Raw genomic sequence first — 23765 nt, 5'->3', positions numbered from 1 at the left:
TGCTATATCAATATTGATCTTTATTTGAAGTCTCCAAATGCAGTACATTAATGGTGCATGTCAAACAAGTAGAAAAAACCAAAAATGAATTGAAAAATAAAGATCCCAGGGGTTAGGATGACACTTTTGGAAAAGGTATGTTGTCCACTTCGTGGATGCCATCTTTGTCAATGAAACGGACGCTGAATGAAGGCAGGTTCAGGATGAAGCGTTTCTGAAGCTGTTTAACAGACAGAGAAAGGAGAAAGATTTGTTGAAGGCTTAAATGAAAAACATTTCTTGTCTTTGAGAGAGAGAGAGAGAGAGAGAGAGAGAGAGAGAGAGAGAGAGAGAGAGAGAGAGAGAGAGAGAGAGATTGCTGCATGTCCTAAACACAATAGTTTCTGCCCTGCAATTTCTGTCCTTCTTCTGCTTTGTTTCTTTAACATATTTGGACACCAAAACGAAGGACTGCCTTTCATATTCAGGAATCCTTGAGAGCTAGAATTGACTGTGTTCTCTGTGAAAGTGAGTTTGGAAATTAAATACAAATGGGAGTGTTTGAATAGGCACCTTAAAGAATTGCATGGATTTTAAAAGTGCAAAAAAGCCACCAGCACCAACATTTTAAGCTTACCAACTTACATATATAAATATATTTTATTCTGCTCTTCTGAGTTCTAGTATTCACCTAAAATTCCTTTTGAACAAACCTGAAGCAGGACTTGGGATCTGAATAAAGAGCCTGCACACCCAGTGATGTTACACTTGATAAGAGAATAAACTTGTCATGCCCAAATTTCTCTCAATGAACATCTTAAAGAATTTGTTTTAAACTAGTACGTAACAAGAGAACAACTCTGTTGAAAAAATCGCTTGACTGTGCACCAGAGTTAAGTATTTAACAGGTCCCAACTGTACACACTGCTTGGGATATAAACTTCAGTCAATCATGCATGAGAGGCTGGCAGTGTGGGCTCCCTCTCCCACAGTGCCTCTTATTTCAGCATGAATTATCTCTGTTCTCTAACAAGACTTTTCATTGAAGTGAAAGTGGAGAAGATTACAATCATTGTCTATCATTACACTTAGATACAGCAGGCAAATATTTTAGAGGGGTCGGAGCTCCTCTGCTTGTGATGTATTTACATGTGTAGACTTCCCCACTCAATAACCAACACTTACAAGTTAAGGTCAGACCCTTTCTTATGCAAATGCTGAAAGTCAACTTTAGGGTAAGACACTTGCAGTTTCCACTTATAAACGCATAAATGGTCAGTTTGATATACAGAGGACAACTCCCCTTCTTGCCTTGCTTCATAGCAGGATGCCTTGATTATGTAAAATACAATGTGATATCGTTTGGTCCTTGTATTAGGATGAACTGCACTGAGTAAAGAGGCTCTGCTGTCATAATATTTTCTTTTGTAGTTTATTTGTATGTTTTGAATTTTTTGGTTAGGACGCATTGATTACTGAGGTTGCACCAATATTGTGAGCATTTGTGACATTTTTGGTTTCAATTTTTTTTTTAAGCAGTTGTGATACTTGGGGGTACCACAGTAAGTGCAGATACTAGCTAGACTCCTGGGTCAGTGACTGAGAGAAGACATGAGGTTAAAATGTCAGCAGGTCCTGTTCCATGTAGCACTATATGGTACTATACTATCCTTCTTCTAAGATGATTCTTCACATGCTCCAAGTGTGTTCTTGGTTTACAGACAGTTATTTAGTAGGCCAGTATTAAAACTGGTCCTGTAGTTCTCCAGGTATATACAAGGCAGGATCCTTAGATTTATGCACATTTCTAAAGCACACTCATAATGGCATCCAAAGATAAGCAAATTAGTTGAACTTAAGAGTAGTTTGTGTTGCAACCCAGAAATTATGAGCTCAACGGCACATGACAACAGCAAAGCTACGGTGTAGCTTGCTTCGTTGCCTAGACTGAGTTACTCACTAGCTGGAAGAGACATGCAAGGAGTTAAGTCTCAGATTGTGCTTGGAAGAAGTTTAAAGAGAAGGAAGGAGGGAACCTTGAGTAGGGTGTAGATGAAGTGCACAAGGTCAGAGAACTATATAACACATCCTCTTTCAGGATAGGGTTGGGCAGTACCCACTAAATGAAGAAATTTGTAAAGTACACTTTGCAAACTGACAGTAAAGCTAATAATCTATTAAAAACCTTACACATCACCAAAAATGCTTTTAAGGTCTTTGCAGCAAATTTCTCTCCAGTTCATCTCTTTAACTTGCAAGCGACAATGACACAGAGTACTGCTCTCATAAAGATTTCTGGTGTGAAAAGGGTATTTTTGCTGAAGTTGGTGATCAACCCCTTCATGTCTGAGGTCAAGTTTATATCTGAGCTAGACTTGGTTATTCAATTTATGAACTAAGGGGAGAAGGCAGCTTTAAAATGTGTAATAGAAAAATAAACTTACCACAAGCACAGGATAAGTATCAGAAGGTTAAAAACATTTTAGGGAGAAATAACATAAAAAGAAAGTCAAGGGCTGTCTGCATCAATATTATGTTAAGTATTGAAGGACCAGAAGTAAAGAAAAGCAATTAAGCTTAAAGTTTATATTCTGGAGGATGTGAACCATGCTAAGACAACGTTAAGTACCCACAAATCCTTTTCCTCAGTAGCTGGTTCCACATCTGGCCAATGTATATTTATTACCCCTTCTGGCAAGGACAGGAAAAAATGTGACAGAGGAACAGGAAAAATATCAGCAAATGAAGGCAAACAAACATTCCTTTCTCAAGATCACACAGGCCTAAGTCTTTGGTGACTCACCTCCTCTAGACATTTCTTTAGGAGCTCCACTGCCTCCTCACGTGTGATACCTGAAGGAGAAAACACCAACAGATTGTTTTAGTTAGAGACCATCTCTCTCAACTCAATCTTTTTATTAAATTTAAACAACTTTTCAGCTGAGCACCAAAAAAATCCTCCTTCCCAGTTCCCAGAAAACTCATTCCATGTGGACTGAGGATGCCCTGCACTGAAGCACTCGTACTGCAACAAGCCATTGAGAATCGATTTGTTACGCCAATGGGAAGCATGACGGAATTTTGCCTCCCATGGCCAGGGACTGGGCTTCGGAGAAGTCCAGCCGTCTCTCTCTTCTTGAGTTTATTACAGTTTTAAATCAGCTCCATCTGTCCACAGCCGGCTGCAAGTCAGTGAAAGTGGGCGGGGATTGGTTTTAGTGCTACATTCCCTGCTGGGTATTAGTTTTAATAATGGGAAAGGCACGTGTGTGATGCCCCTGCTATTCTCACACACTAGGATAAAAAAAATCAGCATTCAGTGGGGATGACAAACTGTGACAACATACTGTAATTAATTTTTCTCTTTTCGGACGGAGTGGGGAAGAGAAGAAAGGCAGCATCCCTTTTAGGAGATGCAAGCAATGAAAAAATTACACAGAGATGCACGCTTAGCATGCAGCCTACTTGGTTCAAGGGCTTTTGTTCCCATCTCACACCCGCTGCTCAGGTGGAATAAGCTCCAATTAGAAGAGAACTGCCAGATTCTTGCTGCACTGGTTGCAGGAGGCAGACTGAAATACTGCTAAAGGAAGGTCTCTGCTATGGGAGTCCATAAACTAAATGTTGCACAAAAAATTTTCTGCCAATGAGTGAGACTGTTTTGTAGCTAAAGCACAATGTAGTCGGAAAAAGATTAACTATTCCCAGCTTTGCAGACTTCCTATGTGGACAAGTCATTTCAGCTAACTGTGTTTCTGTTTCCACATCTATAAAATGAAGATAATGCTGACCCATCTCCTAGCAATCAGAGAGGCTAAATTTTAATGTTTTAAAACACAGAGCTATAGATGTGCAAAGAATTATTACTGATGTTTAGCGTCTACACCAGCAAAGGCTGCAAAACAGACAAAACAAAGCATCTCCTACACCAGATCTGCAAAAGGATGGGCCAAATATACTAGAAAAGAGTGCAGTTTTATTTTTCTGCCTTTATAATATGCTATGAATTGAGTTGATGCAAGTTATGGACAAATAGGAAACTAGACTGCACTCTGAAGAGGAACACTTTTGGAGAGAGATATTGTATGCATGTCATAGCCAGCAAATTAGGTAACATACAGAAGCAGAGAAGTATTTGAACTACAGTTTGTAGAGGCAGATTCTAGTTAAAGACATCTTCCCATCTCACTGTTTAGTTTTGAACACCATGATTTAACTACCATTTGTTAGTCCCTTTGTACCTGACAATGGAAATGCTCAGAAGTATATTATCAGTGCAACACCTGGGGCAAGAAGTCAACAATACCCAAAATTCTGCAGTAATGCCATCAAAACACTATTTATTAGACGAGGATGGCCAGGAACTAACAGGTCAGTAATTTAAATTAAAAATCTGCTAACTTCCTTACTTGGAAACAGGAACTGCAAGCACTTGGAAAACGTCTCGTTTCACTGCAGCCTCCCTTTCTGCTGCAATGCAAGTCTATAGATTTTTAGAGCTTTACTCCTCGATGAATATCTCATCTCTGTGCCTACAACAGCAACCGTACCGGGCAGAATGACTCACCATGATTCCCAAACGCGAGATCCCATTTTATTAAGCCTTTGATTTACTAGTCAGTAGAAAGAATTGTTCCTTTGCCACAGGCTTCATACTTACTTGGTTTGTAGTAGCGGTCAAGAATGCTCAAGGTTAGGAATGCACCATATCCGTGTGCTGCAAAGGGAGCTTTAGCCAGGGCTGCAAGGTAATCCATATAATAAAGGGCAGGGCCTTCCTGCTCATCGTAGCCAGCCAAAATAAGATTGACATGGTAAGGGGTCTGCAAGCAGAAATACAGAGTTGTGATTAATGCAACAATGCTAACCAGCCTCCCCTCTACTGTCCCCCATAACACGTCAAGACCGGTAATTCAGCCCACTTTAAAGCGCTCCTGAGGAAAGCATCTGAATTCAAAACCCAGGAATGGTTGAAATTTTGGTGTTGCTGAGAAGTAAACGTCTTTGCCCGCTGCATTTCTTTAAGAGGTGTAGGACTCTTACTTTCTCTTCAGTCTGCTCTTTGGGACTATTTCACAGTTAGTGTTTCAATCTTCTGAGGACAACTCATAATTAAAATACTTTCACACCATGCACCTTCATCTCAACAAAGAGCCTGGATTTTCATTGTCAGCATGCAAGTGCAACGTGGACTTTTTTGGATGGTACAAACTTTCTCTTAATTTAATCTGCTGTTTTCTTAATGAACTGAGTAACGCACAGCCTTTCAAGCCAGCATGAAAGCACAATACAGCGTGAACAGTTATATATAATGTTACAGGGTAACATTAATTGACAACCAGACTTTTATTGCATGTACCAAGTTTAATCTAGAAATCACTAAACTAACCTGAATAAAGAGTTCTAAGGTGTTGTTTCCAATTTGCTTCCATCTAACAGCAGAATCTGGCCCACTTTCTCAGTTATAAGACCAAGATAATCAAAGTCCCCCCCATCTCCATCACAAACATTTAAGAATTAAATATTTTTGTCTTTTAGGTTTGACAGTTGCAGAGAATTAAATGTTAGTCTGCTCCAGTTTAATTCTTTCCTCCCTATTTTTGTTTAAGACTCTAAAAGCAATCCATTAAAGAAAGATGTTTTCATGTTTATTCTTTAGTCAAGACAGACCACCCATTTCCACTAATACAACCAAGCCTTTTATTGAGTTATAAATACAGATCTAGTAATTCTGCAAAGCCCCGGGAGTTTGCATCATGTTTTATATGGTTTATCATCTTCTTTAAAAATCCATGTATTCTTATTGCATTTTCCACAGTGGGGAACTGGTTGTGTAAGCACATAGTTATAGATATTTCAAACACATGTGTACATACAATATATATGATTTCACAGTGCACACACACACACAAGAATACCAGTTTGTGAAGCTCATACAAGCAGTACAAGGAATCATCATATGTCTGCTCAACACTTTTACAAGTTCCATACTGATTTTAGTACTTGGCATGAATAAGAAACTGAACATTACAAATAGTGCGTTCATTAGATTTTTCAGAAAATTTAGTTCAACAAGCCAGCTAGCCAGAGTAGGGAAGAATGACACCTACTGCTAGTGCCAAAGCAAAGAGCAAACATTTTGAAAGTCTGGGATATGTGCAGTTGGTTGGAGCTTTTTTCTTATATACTTGAGAATGTAAGGAAGCGATTAAATCCTTAGGAGCCAAACTGATTACTTCCACTGCTGTCTTTCCCACGGTTGCTACCTGTAGTTATTCTGTCACACTGATGCCTTCTATGAGAAATTATTAAAATCTTTTAACAAAATAATAATTAGTATTACCTATATAATAATTAGTATTACAATATAATATATTAAGTTGAGACCACAATACCATGACAGTAAAAGACATCATGGGATGCAGGTATTACAAAGAACCTTGAGTTGAAATAGTTTGTTTTCTAAATTAAATTAGAGTGCTATTGTTTGAATGCCCTCCTACATAATAGGAACAACTGAAAAGGCTGCTGCTCTTTCCCACTTTATGAACCATTATGGAAAGGATTAGCAAATTAATTCACTCAATGTTTTGGGACATTCTAGGTCACTAGATTGTTTTTATTATATAAATTTTATGAGCTCATCAATTTGAAAAAGACAAGCTCATCTCAAGTTTAACAGGGCTAGCTGCATCCAAATACTGCAATGGACCCTATCTTTACAAGGCATTTCGGTTTCCCCTTTCATCAGGAAGAGTAAGGACAGACAACAAAATGACTGCCTCATTTACATCCACAATATATACTTTCTAAAAGTGTGATTGAAAGATCTTCCATGAAAGATTGTTTCAATCATTCCAGAATCAAATTACTACACAAATGTATTACTTTAATTAGCCTGTGTATCATCATTTATTTATGCTTAAACATCTCACACACACATAAAAGTTTGCATTTAAAAGCCATGACACACAGCACAGAAGATAACTCACAAATTACTCTGCAACTTCGAATTACCAACTTTTGTATGTGTGAGAAGCTTAAGCATAAATAAGTGGTGTCACAGACTAATTAAATCAATACAGCTGGGTAACAACTTGCACTTTCTGAAATTTTTCTGAAGCTCTATGAAACATCTTTTGCTTGTGCTTTTTTTTTAAATTTCAAATGTAAATAAATTCTTATGCTGTCTCACTACCAGAGAAAGGTGGGGCTCAAATGATAGATAATTATTTTAACTTTATATTTACTATTTCTACCTCTTTTCTAACTGATTAACACCCTTTGGGATGCATATAGTTCCTGACCTGTTTCAGAGTCTATGCTTACAAAGAAATATATTAAAAGGGCAGTTGCATACATCATTTTGGGGAGTAAAATTCACGTCTTCCATGGAAACCACATCTTTTCTTGGTATCTAAAAAGTCATCTCACTCCCGCTACAGTCTCTGTGACACTCACCTACTGCTAGAATTTTAAAGAATGCCAAGATGCTTTCCAAGTGTAATAATTCAGGCCTTATATCCGAGGTCCCAGCAGGGCTACGTTTTGGAATGTGGCACTCTAATAGGGAATTGTTTTGGGTTTTAACATCACACTTTACAGATTTTTAAATATATTATATGTATATATATTTTTTTTCCATGTGGAAGTTAATATGGTTAACTTGGTTAACCTTAAAATCATGTTTAAACTGCAATGGTATTTGGAGCGAAAGGTAAACACTTAAGAGCACAAGGAAATATCAAATTCCACATTTGTTGAATTATGTGCACAACACTAAAAATCAAATGTGTCCTACTCTGCTTTTTTCAGTTATGCTGCAAATATCATGCAAAATATGAGCCATCCAGCATCTAACTAGCTGATACTCCCATTTACCAGACACACCAGCCAAACAAATCAAATCTTGCAAATGAACCACCTCAAAGAGTTTTTACCCAAAAGGGAGGAGGATCCAGAGACTCCAGAAATCCACTAGGAATTTTGCACTTTCTATGTAAAAATTAAGACCACAGATACTCTGGTGATCGGCAGAATTACAAAAGCCTAAGAAAACCTTCATGAGAGCGTTAATGTTATGCTCTTTGAAGTGTCCAGTTCTAATCAGTCCTAGCATGAGCAGGCATGGTGGAAGCTTCCCCTACAACAGTTTGCTACTGGACCATAACATGGACCGACAACATCCTTGCTAGTCTAGTACTGGGGGTCCTCTCGCACTCCCAACTCTTCTATGTCTGGTCTCGCAACGCAGAGGTTTCAAGCAAAAAAGCACCAAGTCAGACATTTGTTAAATACTCTCTATATTGAACTTTAGTTTAGTAGAAGGATGTTTATCAGTTTCAAAATCAGGCATGAACATGTGCAAGAGCTCTGAACGTTTTAGAATGTTACTGTGATTACAAAGGTTTAACATGAGATATGATGGACTAACACCTTGGGATTGAGTCAAAACAATGTATTTTTTGTGTCTCAAGAAATGCAAGCTTTCCCTTTAGTTAAAAGAAAGTATTTTCCATCCCATCTAGCTAGACACTCTATGCCGTTGGATTTAAAATAACTGCAGTGATTAAGAAGAGCGTGAAATTCTTCAGAATTTACAGCTGAAGAACAGTTGTGAGAAATACACTGAAACACCAAGATCAGCGAAGGGAGGCTGGGCGGTGACAAGCAGCGGTGTGACATCTGGCGGAAGCCAAAGTCACAGCAAGGGGGAGAGAGAGGTGGGCGTGAGGAAGCATCCTGCCAAGCGTGGACAGCGAGAGAGGAATTGACAGTCTTCCTTTGGACTCAGGCCAGACCCTGCCACCTATAATTAAATGTAATATTACAATGAGAAGCTGCATTTTTGAATTTATTTATTTATTTATTTATTTTTAAATGTGCTGCAACTGAGTATGTTAAACAGACCAATCTTGGCAATGGCATTCTCAGCAGGTAAGACATCTGGGAGGCTGGGGAAGGTAGTACCAGTAGGTTGAGAGAGGAAACCTAGCAATACTTTCTGCACCATTAAAAAAATACTATCAAAGTAATATGTTTGTTGATTTGTGCTGCAGCAGCCAAACAGGAACCGACACAGGGTATTTTCAGACACTCATTAAAATCATACATCAAACATGGATCGTGGCAAAGTGGGTCCTCACCTGCAAGGGTGTATACCCAGCATGACAAGGACTGCATGTCAGAAGTGATCAATCAGAATTAAACACTTGCTTAGCAGTACAGCGCCAACAGTTCAACACTGGAGACGATAAGCCTCATTTTCATTGCAATAGAGCCCCAAGACACCTTCCTGAGAGTGTCAAGGGGCCTTCAAGTGAGTGAACCCTGCCAGAGCAGTGTGAAGGATAATGAGTGTGAAGGTAAATGAGAAGCAGGTTTTATGATCCCAATGGAAAGTGCGACTTCTACTCTGCACTTAGCCAGGGTTCCACCAGAAATAAATCATGGCCCACCCTCCAGTAAACTAAGGGTATGTCCACACTGCAAAAAGGGCTAAACACTTCAATGCAAGCTGCTAACCTGGCTTGCCATGCCTTCTTGGCTATTTTAACCTAAATGAAGAATGCACTTCCTTTTTTTGCAGTGTAGATATACTATATGTGGCTTTATGTTCACATACCACACAGAAAACTAAGGCCTTGTCTACCCACAGTTTTACACCATTTAGTTAAACAGGTGCAAACCCATGTGAAGGTTCTTATTTTGGTTTTAAAATGGCTTATTTTAGTCCAGCAGTTCCTAACTGAATTAACCAAAAGAAACCTGGTTTAAAAACAAAATAAGAGCATCCACACAGCATTACACCAATTGAAACTGGTTTAAAAAAAAACAAATCACACCTGAAGCTAAACCAACACAAATGACATGTAGACAAGCCCCAAGTCCAATTGCAATGAATTAAATGTCAGAGAACAAGGTTTAAAGAGTTGAAGAAGTATTAGTTATAGGTATTGCGATGCATCTTTAGGATTGCAGCACACCACAAGCTTGGCGACCAGCATATGGACACAGCAATCTTTACTGACTGAATCCACACACAAATTAGGCAGAATGGATAGTCTGTTCTGTAGGTAACAATGACTAATTTTTGTAGCTGTTCAAGAGAAACCCCTCTAGGTTTGAGAGAAAACAGCACATTTCTCTGGAACAACCCATTGCACACAATACCTTTCCTGTAGAGTGATCAGTAACTTCTGTTTACAGTGGTTTAGGGCCATCGAAGCTAGGAGGCCTAACATAACTACGCTTGATATTCACAGTGCAAAAAACTTTGATAAGACAAACCTGTTTTGAGCCACCACTTCAAACTGTCCCCAAGATTTTCAGTACCATTTTGTTTACCTCTGTTTACCAACTGATCTTTGCTGATCCTTTGGCTGATTGCTTAAAACAGGTATCACTGTACTTACACGTTCATGTAATTTTTTATATTAAAATAGTCCCTTCAAAAGCAAATACTGTAGTGCTTTTAAAATAAACAGGAGTTCAACCCCAGCAACGGATATTTGTAAGAAATCCTAGCAAAACATATGTATATGCTGTGAATGATCTAGGAAAATAGATTGCATATTAAGGCCCATATTATGCAGTTGGGTCCACCTGACATCTGACTATGTGGATCAGGGATTAAAAGGCTAAAGTCACAAGATTATGGTTTTATACAGTTTTTAATTGAATTAAAGGATATCAACTGCATTAAAAGTTCAAGCTTTTCATTCCGAGGCTAAGTGTTATAGAATGAATCTCTGAACCCGTTATCCAATTAGCCTGAGATGCCAATGCAGAAAGTGTTCTGTTTGGCAGGATGCGGAACTGTAATGTCAGATCTCAAAGACTTCAATTAACATTAGCTGTTGTCCATCTGCAAAGAAAGAGGTGAGCTATTTTCTTGTTGCTACACGTGATTGTATACTCTGGCAGCAGCTCCAGGTTTGCATGCTTTCTTGTTAAAGGTGCAGCCATATTGTAATTAGAGTGGTTTCAAAATTTAATGACTTAAAATTCAACATGGCACAGATGCGTTATTATTCCAGCTAGTTAACACAGTATTTGTTTTCTCCATTAATTTCACTTGCTAATCCAAAACGCTATCTCTGCCCAGCAAATCAAGCCCATAGATGAAATCACTGACTGTCCAATGGCAAAATGTAACACCCCTGGGTTTGCTAATCAGTGGAGCTTTGGGTAGAAATTCAGGCAATATTCAATATTTTGGTGCAGACTCCACATGTTGAAGTAGAATTATATGCTGCAAGGTAAACATAGCAAGTTATGAATGCTGAACACTCAGCAAGTGCAAGAAATATGAATAACTATGATTGCAGAGCATTACATTAATGCTGGATCATCCACACAGATAGACAAATGAATTCAAACTAGCTGAAGTGGTGAGGGATACAGATGGTGGTCAATAGTGTAGAACATGCCTCAGTTTGGGTTGTAACACTCTGGAATACCCTGCAGAATATTGTTTCCGTATAACATACAGACACTCAAAATAACCTATGTCAGTTGGTGAAACGTCACTGGAGTAGACCCAGAGCAAAACACCAAGGCCCCGTGTTGCCTTTACCGCATAACATGGACAGCCACAAACCCACGAGAAAGCTATGAAGGGGGAAAGATAATATGAGATGTCCCTACTCTCCTCCACATCTGGCACTTCTGTGAACACTGTGAACATCTGTCAGTACTGCAAAAAAGGGGAGGGGCCAAACAGCATGCTCCATCCCCTCCATAGACTAAAGGCCACAAAAACAAAGATTCATTAATGCAGCTCCTCTGTGATTTGCAACCCTCACTGAACAAGTCAGAGCACAAAAATTGCCCAATAGCAATTGCCGTGGAACAACAACTGAATGGAGCACACAGGAAGAGTTCCTATGGCCAGAGCACCTTGGGACTGAGGCATTCCACAAGTTAGTGACCTTACCCCTGCTTGCAGAACAATACTTATGGTCCCTCAAAGCAGTGAGTGGGAGAATGCAATCCATCCACACATCTAGTCCCACGGGACTATTCTGTCCCCGTATGTTGAGAATGGGCAATGGAATGAATCACTTGATGATTACCTGTTCTATTCATTCCCTCTGAAGCACCTGGCATTGGCACTGTCAGAAGACAAGATACTGCACTAGATGGACCATTGGTCTGATCCAGTATGGCCGTTCTTATGCATTTATGTTCTTTTAACCCCCACCTCCATTACTTTCTGTGCGATGGTGTGTCAATTACTGGTTATAACTGGAAATTGGGACTTGGATTCCTGGATTGCATTTCTGACTGCCACTACTCCATAACCTTGAGCAAGTCCCTTCACCTCTCCGTGCCTCTCTTTGCCCATTTGTACAATGGAGATATGATTTATTCACCTTCCTAAACTGAAATCCGTGGATGGATGCAAAGTACTGTGATAAAATTAGAACAATACTTCAACAACACAGCACAATGCTCAAGCTTATATATAGTCAACGCTTCTAAATTTTATAACCCACTAAAATGGTTAAGGCTGCTGCATATTAATGACCAAACATCCAACAGTCCTGCTCTGACTCAACTTTCTTCCTGTTCAGACCTGTGCCCTTGTAACACTGGTTAGCCAGAACAAACCCAATAACTGAGCTCTTCCAGATACATGTGAATGGGGCCCAAGCACCTTTTGGCACAGAGCCACTTAAACTATTTGAAAAGAAGAGGATAGTGTTGAGAAGTGTTCTGGATTTAAGTCACCAATGCCAAATCATAGATATTAAGACAAACAGCTTCCATTAACAGATTCTCAATAGCTAAATCAAATGGTGTTCATTCTGAAGATAAACTGATCAGAAAAATCATCAATTGGTTTTAAAGCTAATGTTATAGATTTAAGACAGGTGTGTGTGGTTAGCGTGAAACTCCTGAATGAGTAGAGATTCAGAAAAGTTAGGAATGGAGCAGACCTCCTGGGTCTTTTTACAAAGCCAAAATCTTTGATAGAATATCACTATACTTCCAACGGGACTATTTAGCACAGAAAAAGGGATTTCTGATCTCAGCAGGAACCTAACTGGGTAGCACACACTTTCTAGGAGTGAGAAAGCAACACCTTCTCACATACAATCCCCAGAGAGAGGGGATTTACACCTGAAAACTCAGAACTGTATCAGCACTGTGATGGGCAAAACTGCAAGTTAAAAAAAAATCTGGTTAATTTTAACCATCTTAGCTCAGAGTACAACCTCCAACAGCATTACTGAGACAGGACACCAACTCTATAGCCTGGTTCTTCCTAAAGGCCAGTCCAACATAAAAGGTAGGGCATTTGAGGCTACAAGTGAAGGAGAAGGCATCATGGATGGACTACTTCCAAAAGTTGGAGTAAAGTAATACCAAAATTAAAATTAGGGGATGCTTTCTAACTCGCTTCTTCTCCACCCCCAAAATGAGGGGAATAATTAGAGTCTGGTAGTCTCATCATCTTTTATAAAAATCAAGTTTCAGGTATTCAGCCCATTAAGGTAATATTTCCCATTGCCAGATCTAGACAATGTGCACACATTCACTATCACAGGGTTAAAGTGTCCACCTGTGTCAGTACAAAGCAGAAACCACATGCAACTCAGGTTCAGTCATAAGTGACTTTCCAAAATATGAATACATTGGGTTTGGGAAAGGCAAACTGATTTACACATTCCATTCTTGGCTATCTTAAAAAACCCTTTCATATTAAAGTGTCCAAGTATTAGCTGCTATTAGCCAAGGGTCTAGGCTGAACTCCATTTGCTGGGAACTTCCCCACACCTTGCTCTGCGTCAAGATGAAAATATATCTTTAAACCCGTAGATGAACAACCTAGTCCCGTCCTCTTCCCTTCCACACAAAGTATAATTTAGCTTGGTGTATAGATTACATTTTATAGCTATAATCAACAGTATTAGATTAATAGACTTCCAGATTCCTATGTGAATGACTTCTTCGTATAAAGCACTACTGGCTATATTTTTATTTATTCTAATTGAGTCACAACAGGTACAGAAATATAACAAGCATCTGACAAGTGACTGAGCAATGACTATAACTTTCTGATGCCAATGTTTGCAACTTCATGTTGAAAGCTCTGCATTTTCATACAAGCACTAAGTGCTAACTTTTCAAAGATGTTAGTGTTCTCCCTACAGTACGGAGAGCCTTGTAGTGTGACAGTGGTGTCAAAGTGCGCCATTTGCTCGGGGGCATTGCCATCTGCAGTAGCACAACATTTTGTCTCCGGTAAATAAACACATCTGCCTTTGCCAGTGTCCTCCCCACTGTGCTGCCCATCTGGAGCAGGTGAGCTGGAAGGCATGCTCGGGCACAGGGAGGAGGGGGGATGCAGGGAGGATCAGGCCTCAAGGGACATGGCACATAGAGGAAGAAGACAGTGCCGCATCATGTCACATCCTGCTAACCACATTTGCCAAAAAGCATGTTAAATTACCCTCGTTAGTGATATTTTTATCATATGTAACAAACGTCTGGCTGTGCTTAAGTGGGCAGGACATTCAAAGTCAATTTCACCTATGCCATCTGCTCTGAGGGTCCTGTGACCTTCAGACAAGTAATCAGCCTCTTAGGCAACTGACAGACAAGGCTGTGCACGCACAATAGAGGGGAGAGAATTATAATACTGCTTCTAATGTCACTTATGGAAACTCAGAACAGATCCATGCAAACACACAAGCCATTCAAAATGGGAACTTCTGAATGAAGGTTAAAATAAGTATCATTTTTATAGGACTAACATCTATAGACCAATTTGTATCCATTTAAATCGCAGGAGGTATATTACACGCATTTCTAAACAGAATGAAGTGTGGTCTAAACAGAGGCCTGGGAGTCAGGACTCCTGTATTCTATCCCCATCTCTGTGTGAACTTGAGCAAGTCAAAACCTTGCTGAGCCTCAGTTTTCCCCTTCTGCCACCGCTCTTTTGTCTTGTTCATTTAGACTGAAAGCTCTTCAGGGCAGGCACTACATAAGTATGGTGTCTAACAATAGGGCTCTTATCTGGTTGGGGGGGGACCATAGGCATTGACACAAATAATGAACACTTGGATTGCAAGCCTGAAAAAGATTCCCTGGGAAATTTCTATAAAATGTCCTAGCAACAAACAAATCTCATCCCCTGCTCCTCCCCATACTAACATATTCACTCAACTTAATTCACAGCATCATCAATTCTCTTGTTTTCTCCTCTCTTCTCTTGTGTGGAGAATATACATGTGCCAGGCAGAGGCTTGCTGAAATCTCTGCTCTTCTAAATTTAGATACCATTTTGCCTTTCTATAACAACCTACAGTGAAGAATTTTATAGCACTTTACAAGCAGTGAATTAAGCCTCCTCTCCCTGTGAGGTAGCCAAGGATTATATATTTATATGATATACCCATTTAACAACTGGGGGAAACTGAGGCACAGAAGTTGCTGTTTGATCTTGGACATGTCATGTGGCAAGTCAACAATAAGAATAGAATTTAGCAGTCCTGACTTCCTCACTATAACTGCCAAGCATCAAAGGGCACGTAAACAAGGCATCTGAATGATGAATGATGAGACAGCATTTATTAGCAATGCTTTGAAATATTACCTTAAGGAAGTCAGTTATTACACTCTGCTAATTCGAAAAAACAGCTTCAACTTGGTTTTGATATTTACTGAAAGCTTCATGTCTCTGTTTACAAAAGGGGCTTGTTTGGCTAAGTACATCAAACAGCTTTGTTCTATTAAATCATTTTGGGAGAAGATTAAATGGATTCAGTGCATTTGCATTAGAAGTGATGGCCTTATCTCGATTTTAGAGGGGCTTAATTCACTTAGCTGTCTGGTATTTATGACAAAATGTTTACTGGGCCCAAAGCTGGAATCTTAAGACTGCAGTTGTATTAGTTACTGATAAGTGAGGTGATAGGCACTTTAACAAGGGAAAAAAAGCAAACCATAGCTTATAGTTTCCATAGACAGACCTTTTTGGTGAGGAAAAACCATAGTTAAAGAAAAAAGAGACCTCTTGATTACAGAGTTCATCCATCTTCAAGAGAAAGTTATTCTCCCTCATATTGGGTAGTTAGTGGACATATGGTCTTCACCAAGACACTGGATTCTGGGCCACGTCCCAACTGCTACACCACACTTCCAGGACAATCAGATTGTGATCAAAATAGAATCTGAATGTTTTCACAGGTTAAAAACACACTCCTGCCCCCCATATTGCTTTTATCATTTTTCCATTTGGAAATACATATAGATCATAAAAAAGAACAATAGCAGGGCTAACTCAGAGTAGGCATTTGGGAAAAGATACTCCATGATATTTAGAGTTTTTAGTGTCCTTAACATGAAAGCACAAGAAAGCCTATCATGAAAATAGGTAAAACTCCTTTGACAGATAACATTTTATAGAAAATAGAATAGTTGTCAACATCATCTCCTTAAAACTGAATACAATGTTGTTGTAGCTCTTAAACTGCTAATACATGAGAACTTTGATTTGCCAATGTCTCCAGAGTACCCAAAATAGGGGTTTGTTAAAAAGAGGAGAACATGAAACAACTAGCACAAGCAGACAAAGATGGACAACAGGAGGCACTATTGTTGTACAGTAATCCTTTATTCATACCACTGAAATTATTTAGGGCATAATATAGCACGGTGGTATAATTAAGATATAGGAACCACAAAGGTGAATCTTAACATGCGTATCTCATAACAGCAGCTGTTTAAGGCACTTTGTGAGGTTTATGTTTTTCAGATGAGGCATTTCAGAAATTTGGGTTTAGGAAAATATCAGGTTTGATTGAACACAAGTTACATCAAGTAACTATGAGGCAAAAAAAAATCTAAAGTTATGCTAAATGAGAAATTGCTAAAATGATCTACACCAAGCACAAGAAGAGAGCATGGAATTCTGAAGTGAAAGTGAACTATATAATTGACACAAAAAGGAAATGTCTTCACCGCCCCTTTTGTAGCAACAAAACCGGATTGCTCTCAAGGGTCTCAATTCCACACAACTCAGTGTGGGGAGCCTGTGGCTTCACTAACTCAGACCATATTCAAATCATTTGCTTGTTTCAGAAGAATTGAGACAAACTTGGCCAGTCACATGTTATTTTCATTTTGTGTTTTTTTGCCCTGGAGGACTCAGTCATGTGTAAGCACATGTTTAAACTGTGAGCCCGAAGGGGAAAATGAAAAAAATATTACTGAAAAAAAAGCTGTTGCAGTAAGAAGGGTATGGGGGGTGGGACGTAGGGATGGAAAAGGACAAACATATTGTTTGTGTTTTGTGAGAAGGCCTTAGTAACTGCAGTCATTGCTAGTATGCCTCAGTTATTACTTACCCGACTGCGGAGGTAGTCAGCCAAGTTTCTGCGTGTAAAGTTTGCTGCTGCAGTAGGAGACAACTCATACCCTGATATCAGAAACAAATGCATTTATGAGGAAATTGAAGTGCAAATGCACCATGCTTACTGCTTTTCTTTCACTATTTATTTCATAATAAAATACAAAGGCAACATGATTTAGAGACATCCCAAGCTCCTATTCGGTCTCTGAAAACTTATTCATTACGTATCCTTTACCTCTGTCTACAGTTTCCCAATGTAAACTGGTAATAATTATACTGACCTATATCAATAGGGTGCTAAGAATTCAAATAACTCATATCTGTACAGGGATTCAAAATACAAAGCACTAGAAAAGTGCAGAACATTACACACCTGTATTCTGAATATTTTTTCATACAAGCTGTATATCAAAAATGGTGTGGAGTTAAATAGGAGACACATGAAGAGGAATAGGCAAGATAAAATATGTTTTTCTCCTGGGATCTTGAAGAGAAGGCTCTTGCCCCACTGGCAAGATTGAGAGATAGGAGAGAATTCTGAAATTAATGCAGATTTTTTTTTTTTTTTGGTAAAACCAATCCTTTAGTCCATTTTAGTTAGTTTACAGGAAAGAGACTCAGTAAAAAAGCATGCTAAAGGTTCTACCACCTGTGACAATGAATAAAGAACCAAAAGACTGACGGCTTTCATAAATATGAGACACTTGATCAAAAGCCTAATGCTAAGGATAGCAGAACAAGTTATTACATGATATCCTGCTGTCCTTAGAACCTTTAACTTGCCCTAATGGATAAAGTTTTTACTAGCAATCTTAGCTTTTTTTTAGAGTGATGACAAAGTGCTCTATCGATTGCTTCAGTTATAAACAGTGTTTTTCACCTAAATGTACAAACACAAACACTTTTACAATTCAGTAACAACTTACCTATATATTGAGTAAATGTTAACTGAAGATTATTTAATTAAGAGTTCAAACATTTGCAGTGACTCTATAAATTCCGAAAGCTGAAAGACCATAAGGCCAAACCATCTGCTCTTTTTGATTAGGGCAATATCAGGTCTCGCAGGACTCACTGAATACTACAAATCTCATGAGAGATTTGAACACACCACAGGAAGTGATCAGGAGGAAATATTTTAATAATGAACTGTATATAGCATATTTCACTAAGTGATCTCAGAAGTGCTCTGCAAACTAGCTGCAGTATTCCAGTGACTGGAGAATTGTCTTCCCCTTTTGCAAATGGGGAAATTGAGGCAGAGAGGTCAGATGACTTACCCGAAAATCAACCCATATCAGAACTAGCAATAGATGCTCAGAGTCCTCTCTATTTTGTACAGATCAAAGAGTACCAATTCTGGTATGTAGTTATATTGGAGCATGTTGTTGAAAGGGAAGTGAAAAAACTTGTTTTCAAAACTGATTTAAGAAATGAGTTACTGAAATGAAAACTGAGACATTCATACTTCATATATATATTTTCAGCAGGAATTAACTTTTTATGAGTATATAAACTTGGGTGGATTCAATGCCAAGTATTCAAGTCCCTAACTACTTATCCTGCCCTAATCACCGTATTTACCTGAGCCCCTAAAAGGCAGAAACCCTCAAACTAGACAGACTTTTTAAAAAATGAAGTATAGCACCTCCCTCAAAACACCAACCTGAAATAATCTAACATTTATCTTTAAACTTAAAAAAAAAAAAAAAAAAACAAAAAAAAAAAAAACCCCTTGTGTGTGAATATTTTTGAGCTACTCATTAGAAATAACTCCTAAAATTACTAATTGCTTTGTACATTTCACAGCACTTTTTATATAAGATTTACTGTTTCCCTTGAAGAGAATCTGTTTACTAGTTTCTCCTGTTTGTGCCAGATCCATATCAATAGGAAAGATCTTTTTAAAAAAGGTTACAGTAAATTGTGCCTGTGAACCCACAAAACTTGGCATAGCAACTAAGGGAGAGGTGTAATAGCCACAAATATATTTAATTAAAAATATATACTACATTTCCAGCTGACTGTCCTTTAAACTCTCAATACCTAGGATACTGAGCCTCCAACAATGTGCAGGCATATTTGCTCACATTCATACAATTATAAAACATGATATCTTGTTCTCATTATAATTTAAAACAAACCCAGTGAGGAGCGGTTTTGATTTCTGGTTTTATACTTACCATTTCTCATTTTGTAGAGCTGAATGTTTTTCTGGATGTACTCTGCAAACTGCACAGTGTCTCCAGCCTCCCCTACACACAGCAGCAAGATCTTCTCACTCATTTTAAACATCTTGTCATGGTCTAGCCAAAAAAAACAAGAACACACACTACAGCTATGAACAAGAATATGCTATTTTGCCAATACAATTGCAGTTTCACAATTTTTTTAAATAAGTGCCAAGTTAAAAGATTTTAATCACTCAATTATGTACTGGGATGCTAATTTATGTGTCTCGACTAAATTACAATATTCAGCTTCTCTCAGTTTCCCAACTTAATCTGTAGCATAGTGTTTCTATGTGCTGTCCAACAGCTGTCCATTTCAGAGAGGTGACTGTATTTCAATTGGTAATGCAGTTCCCTATGTATAGTCTGTGAACCAGTGTATGGTCCCAGTTGTGCAACTGGATCCATCATGACAGCCCCTGCACCTGCATGGAGCACTCCTGGAAGACAATGGGGCTCAACACAAGGGTCCACAGGTACAGATCCAAAAAGAGGATCTAGAGCTAAATTCTGAAGTGCTTTGATATTTTTCAGGAAGGAAAATGCTACAGAAATGCAAGGTGTTACTTATGTGCCAATGGTGGTTAAAAATGCACACAGAGAATAAATTTTAAAAAGTTAAGTATTAGCTCCTTCATTCTATTCTTCACTCACCAATAGAATAGTCAAGAAATTTGCTTGATAAGCTATTAGGTTTTGCTTTATATAAATACATGATGTGTTAGGATAGGACTAATTCTGTGTCGAGTTGAAATGTGTGAACATATTAAGCAAAGAGAAATTATGAAAAGTGTAGAACCAAAGTGTATGTCAATGCAACTTCCTTTTCCAAGCATATCCAGATTCACTAACAGCTGATTCAGAAGGGAATAGTTTGGATAGACAACACTTGACAAGCAAAAGCACATCTTTTAAAATACAGGGGTAGCGAATGTCATGACTGAACTCTGATATTAGAATATTGGTAATAGTAAAAAATAATAAATATTGATAAACTGCAAAAATTGAAAAGCAACTAACTCATTAAACTGTAAACTAGAATTCTTCCCTTGAAATCAAAACTTTAAAACTGTAATTTTCTGAGAAAAAAGCAAATCTCAGCTAAGACAACAAAATTATAGGAACACAATTTTGTACCACTCCTAATATTGTAATCTTATCTGACCACCAGTCTGCTTTAACTTGATAAGATAGATAAATATTCAAGCAGCTGTTAGTGCCTAAGGAAAACTGCTTCTCCATATTCAGACTAGGTCTACAGAACAACAGTCTAAATCTCCATATCTGAATCTCACTTTCACTTTCAATTTACTAAATACTGCTGAATAATCTTCCCTGGAAGACATATTTGAAAGCTTCTGAAATATCACAATCCTTTAATAGGATTTGGGGAGTATTATGCAGTTGATAAATACTTTAAAAGTTGCTTTTAAGTGTTATGGGATTGCTATTCAGATTGATCATTCTCTGCAATCTATTTACAATTTGAAGGAAAAAACTACCAAATACCAGTATTTTACATAAATGCAACCTCTAGTTCACTATTTTTCAAAGTAGGATTAATAAATTCCAGATATCACTATGTTCACACGAAAAGAGCAAAAGTTCCAAAAGAGTTTAAACACTGCTAGTTTACAAAACAAACTTTTTAAAAAAGTTAACTGGATTTGGTAATTTAGAGTAAAAACTGCAATTTATTACTGCGATTTCTCCTAAATTGTTATCCTTCCTATGAAACAAGAACACCATCACTGTTAATTTTTGCAGACATAATGTGAGATACAGCTATCAGGTTGATCTAGCAGTGTAGCCACTTTTGCAATTTTATTGCAATACTCCCAACATCTGAAGGGAAGGGAGAGAGGTATTTGGTTTGCTTTTTTGTAAAACCCCAGCTTCTGGATTCATGTGATTATGTGAGAATTTCTTTTTTTTAAAAAGAAAGTTTAACTCTTCTGGTTGAAGAAAAACACCTGAAATGTGAACTATGTTAACATAAAGGCTCAAATGTAAAGGCTCAAACCCAAAGTCAAATTTTAAACTTTAAAAAAAACCAAAACCTCATGTTTTTGGAGGTCCTGACTCATGATTTCTGAATGCTTGTGGTTGACAATTCAGATCTAGTACAACTTTTTAAGAGGAAAAAAATTATATGTAGTACACAAACAGCTGACTGCACTTCATTTACTTTGCTAAAGTAGAACTCAGTCCCACAAACACATGTGTAGCTTTGCTCATGACAGCAGTCCCACTGACTACATGTAATTGCTTGCAGGATTAGGCCCTGAATCCTGGTCTGCAGTGGGGGAAATATTTTATAAACTTTTCAAGTATAGACATAGTCAATTTCCACTGGGTAATGGCTCAAAAAAGGAAGTAAAACCTGGGAATAAGTAGTATCTGTACTTTTCTCCAACACTTGAGTAGATAAAAGGTACCCATGTTTAGGTAATTGTTGTTGTTCAGGTGGCTCAGCATTCTAGCAAGATTATTTAAATAATACAAGAATTAGAAGTGAAAAGACCAAATGGATGCTTTACAAATCTGAAGAACAGCAACAGCTTCCAGTAATATCTTTTCATCTTCAGTTGTTACACGTGTTTAATCTGTTACGGAAGTTAACTTTTTTGTTCTCACTCAGCTCTTTCACATGTGCAGTTATGGGGATTTTTCTCTTTGAAAAAAACTTAGAAATGGGCTGACAACTTGGCTCTTACATCTTCCAAGAGCTAAAACCTAACACTTGACACGTGTTCATTTGATTCATCTTTACTGAACAGCCCTCAGTTACCTTTTCACCTTCTCCTATGCTGCCCCCTATGGGAGGGAGGACAGCCACATAAAAGTCAGAAAAACCACTACACCTTCAGTCAGGAAATCTCCCCTTAAAACTCTCCTTTGCTGTGATGTCTATGCAATGCTCAACAGTGGTTAAATAGGGGGTTACCGTGACTACCACTTACCATATCAACCATGATAATTTCATTGATACTCCTCTCATCTTATATTTAAATACTCTATGGTGCTGGGATAGTCTTTTCTTTTACATATGTGTACAGTGCCTAGCACAATGAAGCCCTAACCGTGGATATCTAGGCTCTACTGCAAGAGATTGAGGTGAAAAATTTATGAATTCACTGTAGCATTAATACAGAATAAATAAAGATATCTAAAGTCACAACAGAGAGAATAGGAAATAAATTGCTTTTGGAAGACTTCTTCCCATTGCCAAGTTTGCTACATTGTGAAAACACCTTCTCAGTAGAAAGTTAACAACTACACAATACACTCTATGGGGCAGGAGCCAGGCCTTTCCAGGTGGCTGCACTGCATGGAGCATAATGGATTCTCATCAGGGCCCTTGGGTGGCAACGTAATACATCGCCACGCATCTTGATGAATACCTTATTTGATATGAGCCAAAGCAAGTTCCTTTGGGTTCTTAAAGGTAACTTGTGCCCCGGTGCAAAGGTGCACACCTAGCAAATGGTGACACAGCAGCAGGTGCACTAGGCAAGTCACTAACCAAGGGGGGGGAAGGGTCTCCCAGAGGTCTGCACAGATGTACTTGACCCCTGGGCTTTGCAGCTGGGGGGAGTGAAGAGATCTTTATCTCCCCCCCCCCCCCCACATCCCAACCCCCTCCCTGAGCAACTGCCCCCCCATCCCAACCCCCTCCCTGAGCAACTGCCCCCCATCCCCCACATCCCAACCCCCTCCCTGAGCAACTGCCCCCCCCCGCGCCCTCCGTATCCCCCCCGCGCGGAGCAGGCCCAGCCCCTCACCGTGCTTCATCTGGACGATGCTGGAGGCCGCCACTGTGTCGGAGGCCACCAGGATGTAGTCGGGGCCCTGGATGCCGATCAGGTACTCCATGGCCGGGGCGGGGCTGGGGGCTGGGTGGGCGCGCGCTCCTCCTCAGGCCCGGGCTGGCGGCCCCTTCCGTGTGCCGGCTGCCGTCCGCGCGCCTGTCTCCTCCGCAGCGCGACGGGAGTGACACAGCGACCGAGCGAGCGACCGACCGAGCGCGCAGCACCACCGCGCCGGCGCACGGGGATGACGCAATCGCACGCTCTCGCGAGAGCGGCGCCTGCCAGAGGGCGATCACGTGACCACGGGCGTTCGCCCCCCCAGCCAGCGGCGACCTCTGACCCGCCCCCCTCTCTCCGTCTTACTTCCGGTCGCTG

General features: G+C 39.2%; 1 protein-coding gene across 1 annotated transcript; it reads right to left on the bottom strand.

The window, feature by feature from the left end:
• PSMB2 (proteasome 20S subunit beta 2) lies at positions 1-23629 on the bottom strand. Its single transcript, XM_067533840.1, has 6 exons — positions 23364-23629; positions 19531-19653; positions 17343-17413; positions 4640-4802; positions 2783-2832; positions 1-220 (listed from the first exon to the last, which is right to left on the bottom strand). Exons 1-6 carry the CDS (start codon positions 23452-23454, stop codon positions 113-115), a joined length of 606 nt encoding a protein of 201 aa, XP_067389941.1. The 5' UTR covers positions 23455-23629; the 3' UTR covers positions 1-112.
• Positions 23630-23765: the final 136 nt, after the last annotated feature.

This window comes from Emydura macquarii, unplaced genomic scaffold (genome assembly GCF_026122565.2).
Source record: "Emydura macquarii macquarii isolate MOO-44397 ecotype Brisbane River unplaced genomic scaffold, CSIRO-AGI_Emac_v2 contig_3348, whole genome shotgun sequence".
NCBI lineage: Eukaryota > Metazoa > Chordata > Testudines > Chelidae > Emydura > Emydura macquarii.
This window is presented reverse-complemented; position numbering and strand designations above follow the sequence as displayed.

Coding starts and splice junctions, on each gene's coding strand:
- PSMB2 (XM_067533840.1), bottom strand. CDS start 23,454: ATGGAGTACCTGATCGGCATCCAGGGCCCCGACTACATCCTGGTGGCC. Junction 19,654..23,363: donor CATCGTCCAGATGAAGCACG/GTGAGGGGCTGG, acceptor TTTTTTGGCTAG/ACCATGACAAGATGTTTAAA. Junction 2,833..4,639: donor TGACCGCTACTACAAACCAA/GTAAGTATGAAG, acceptor TTTCTCCTTCAG/GTATCACACGTGAGGAGGCA.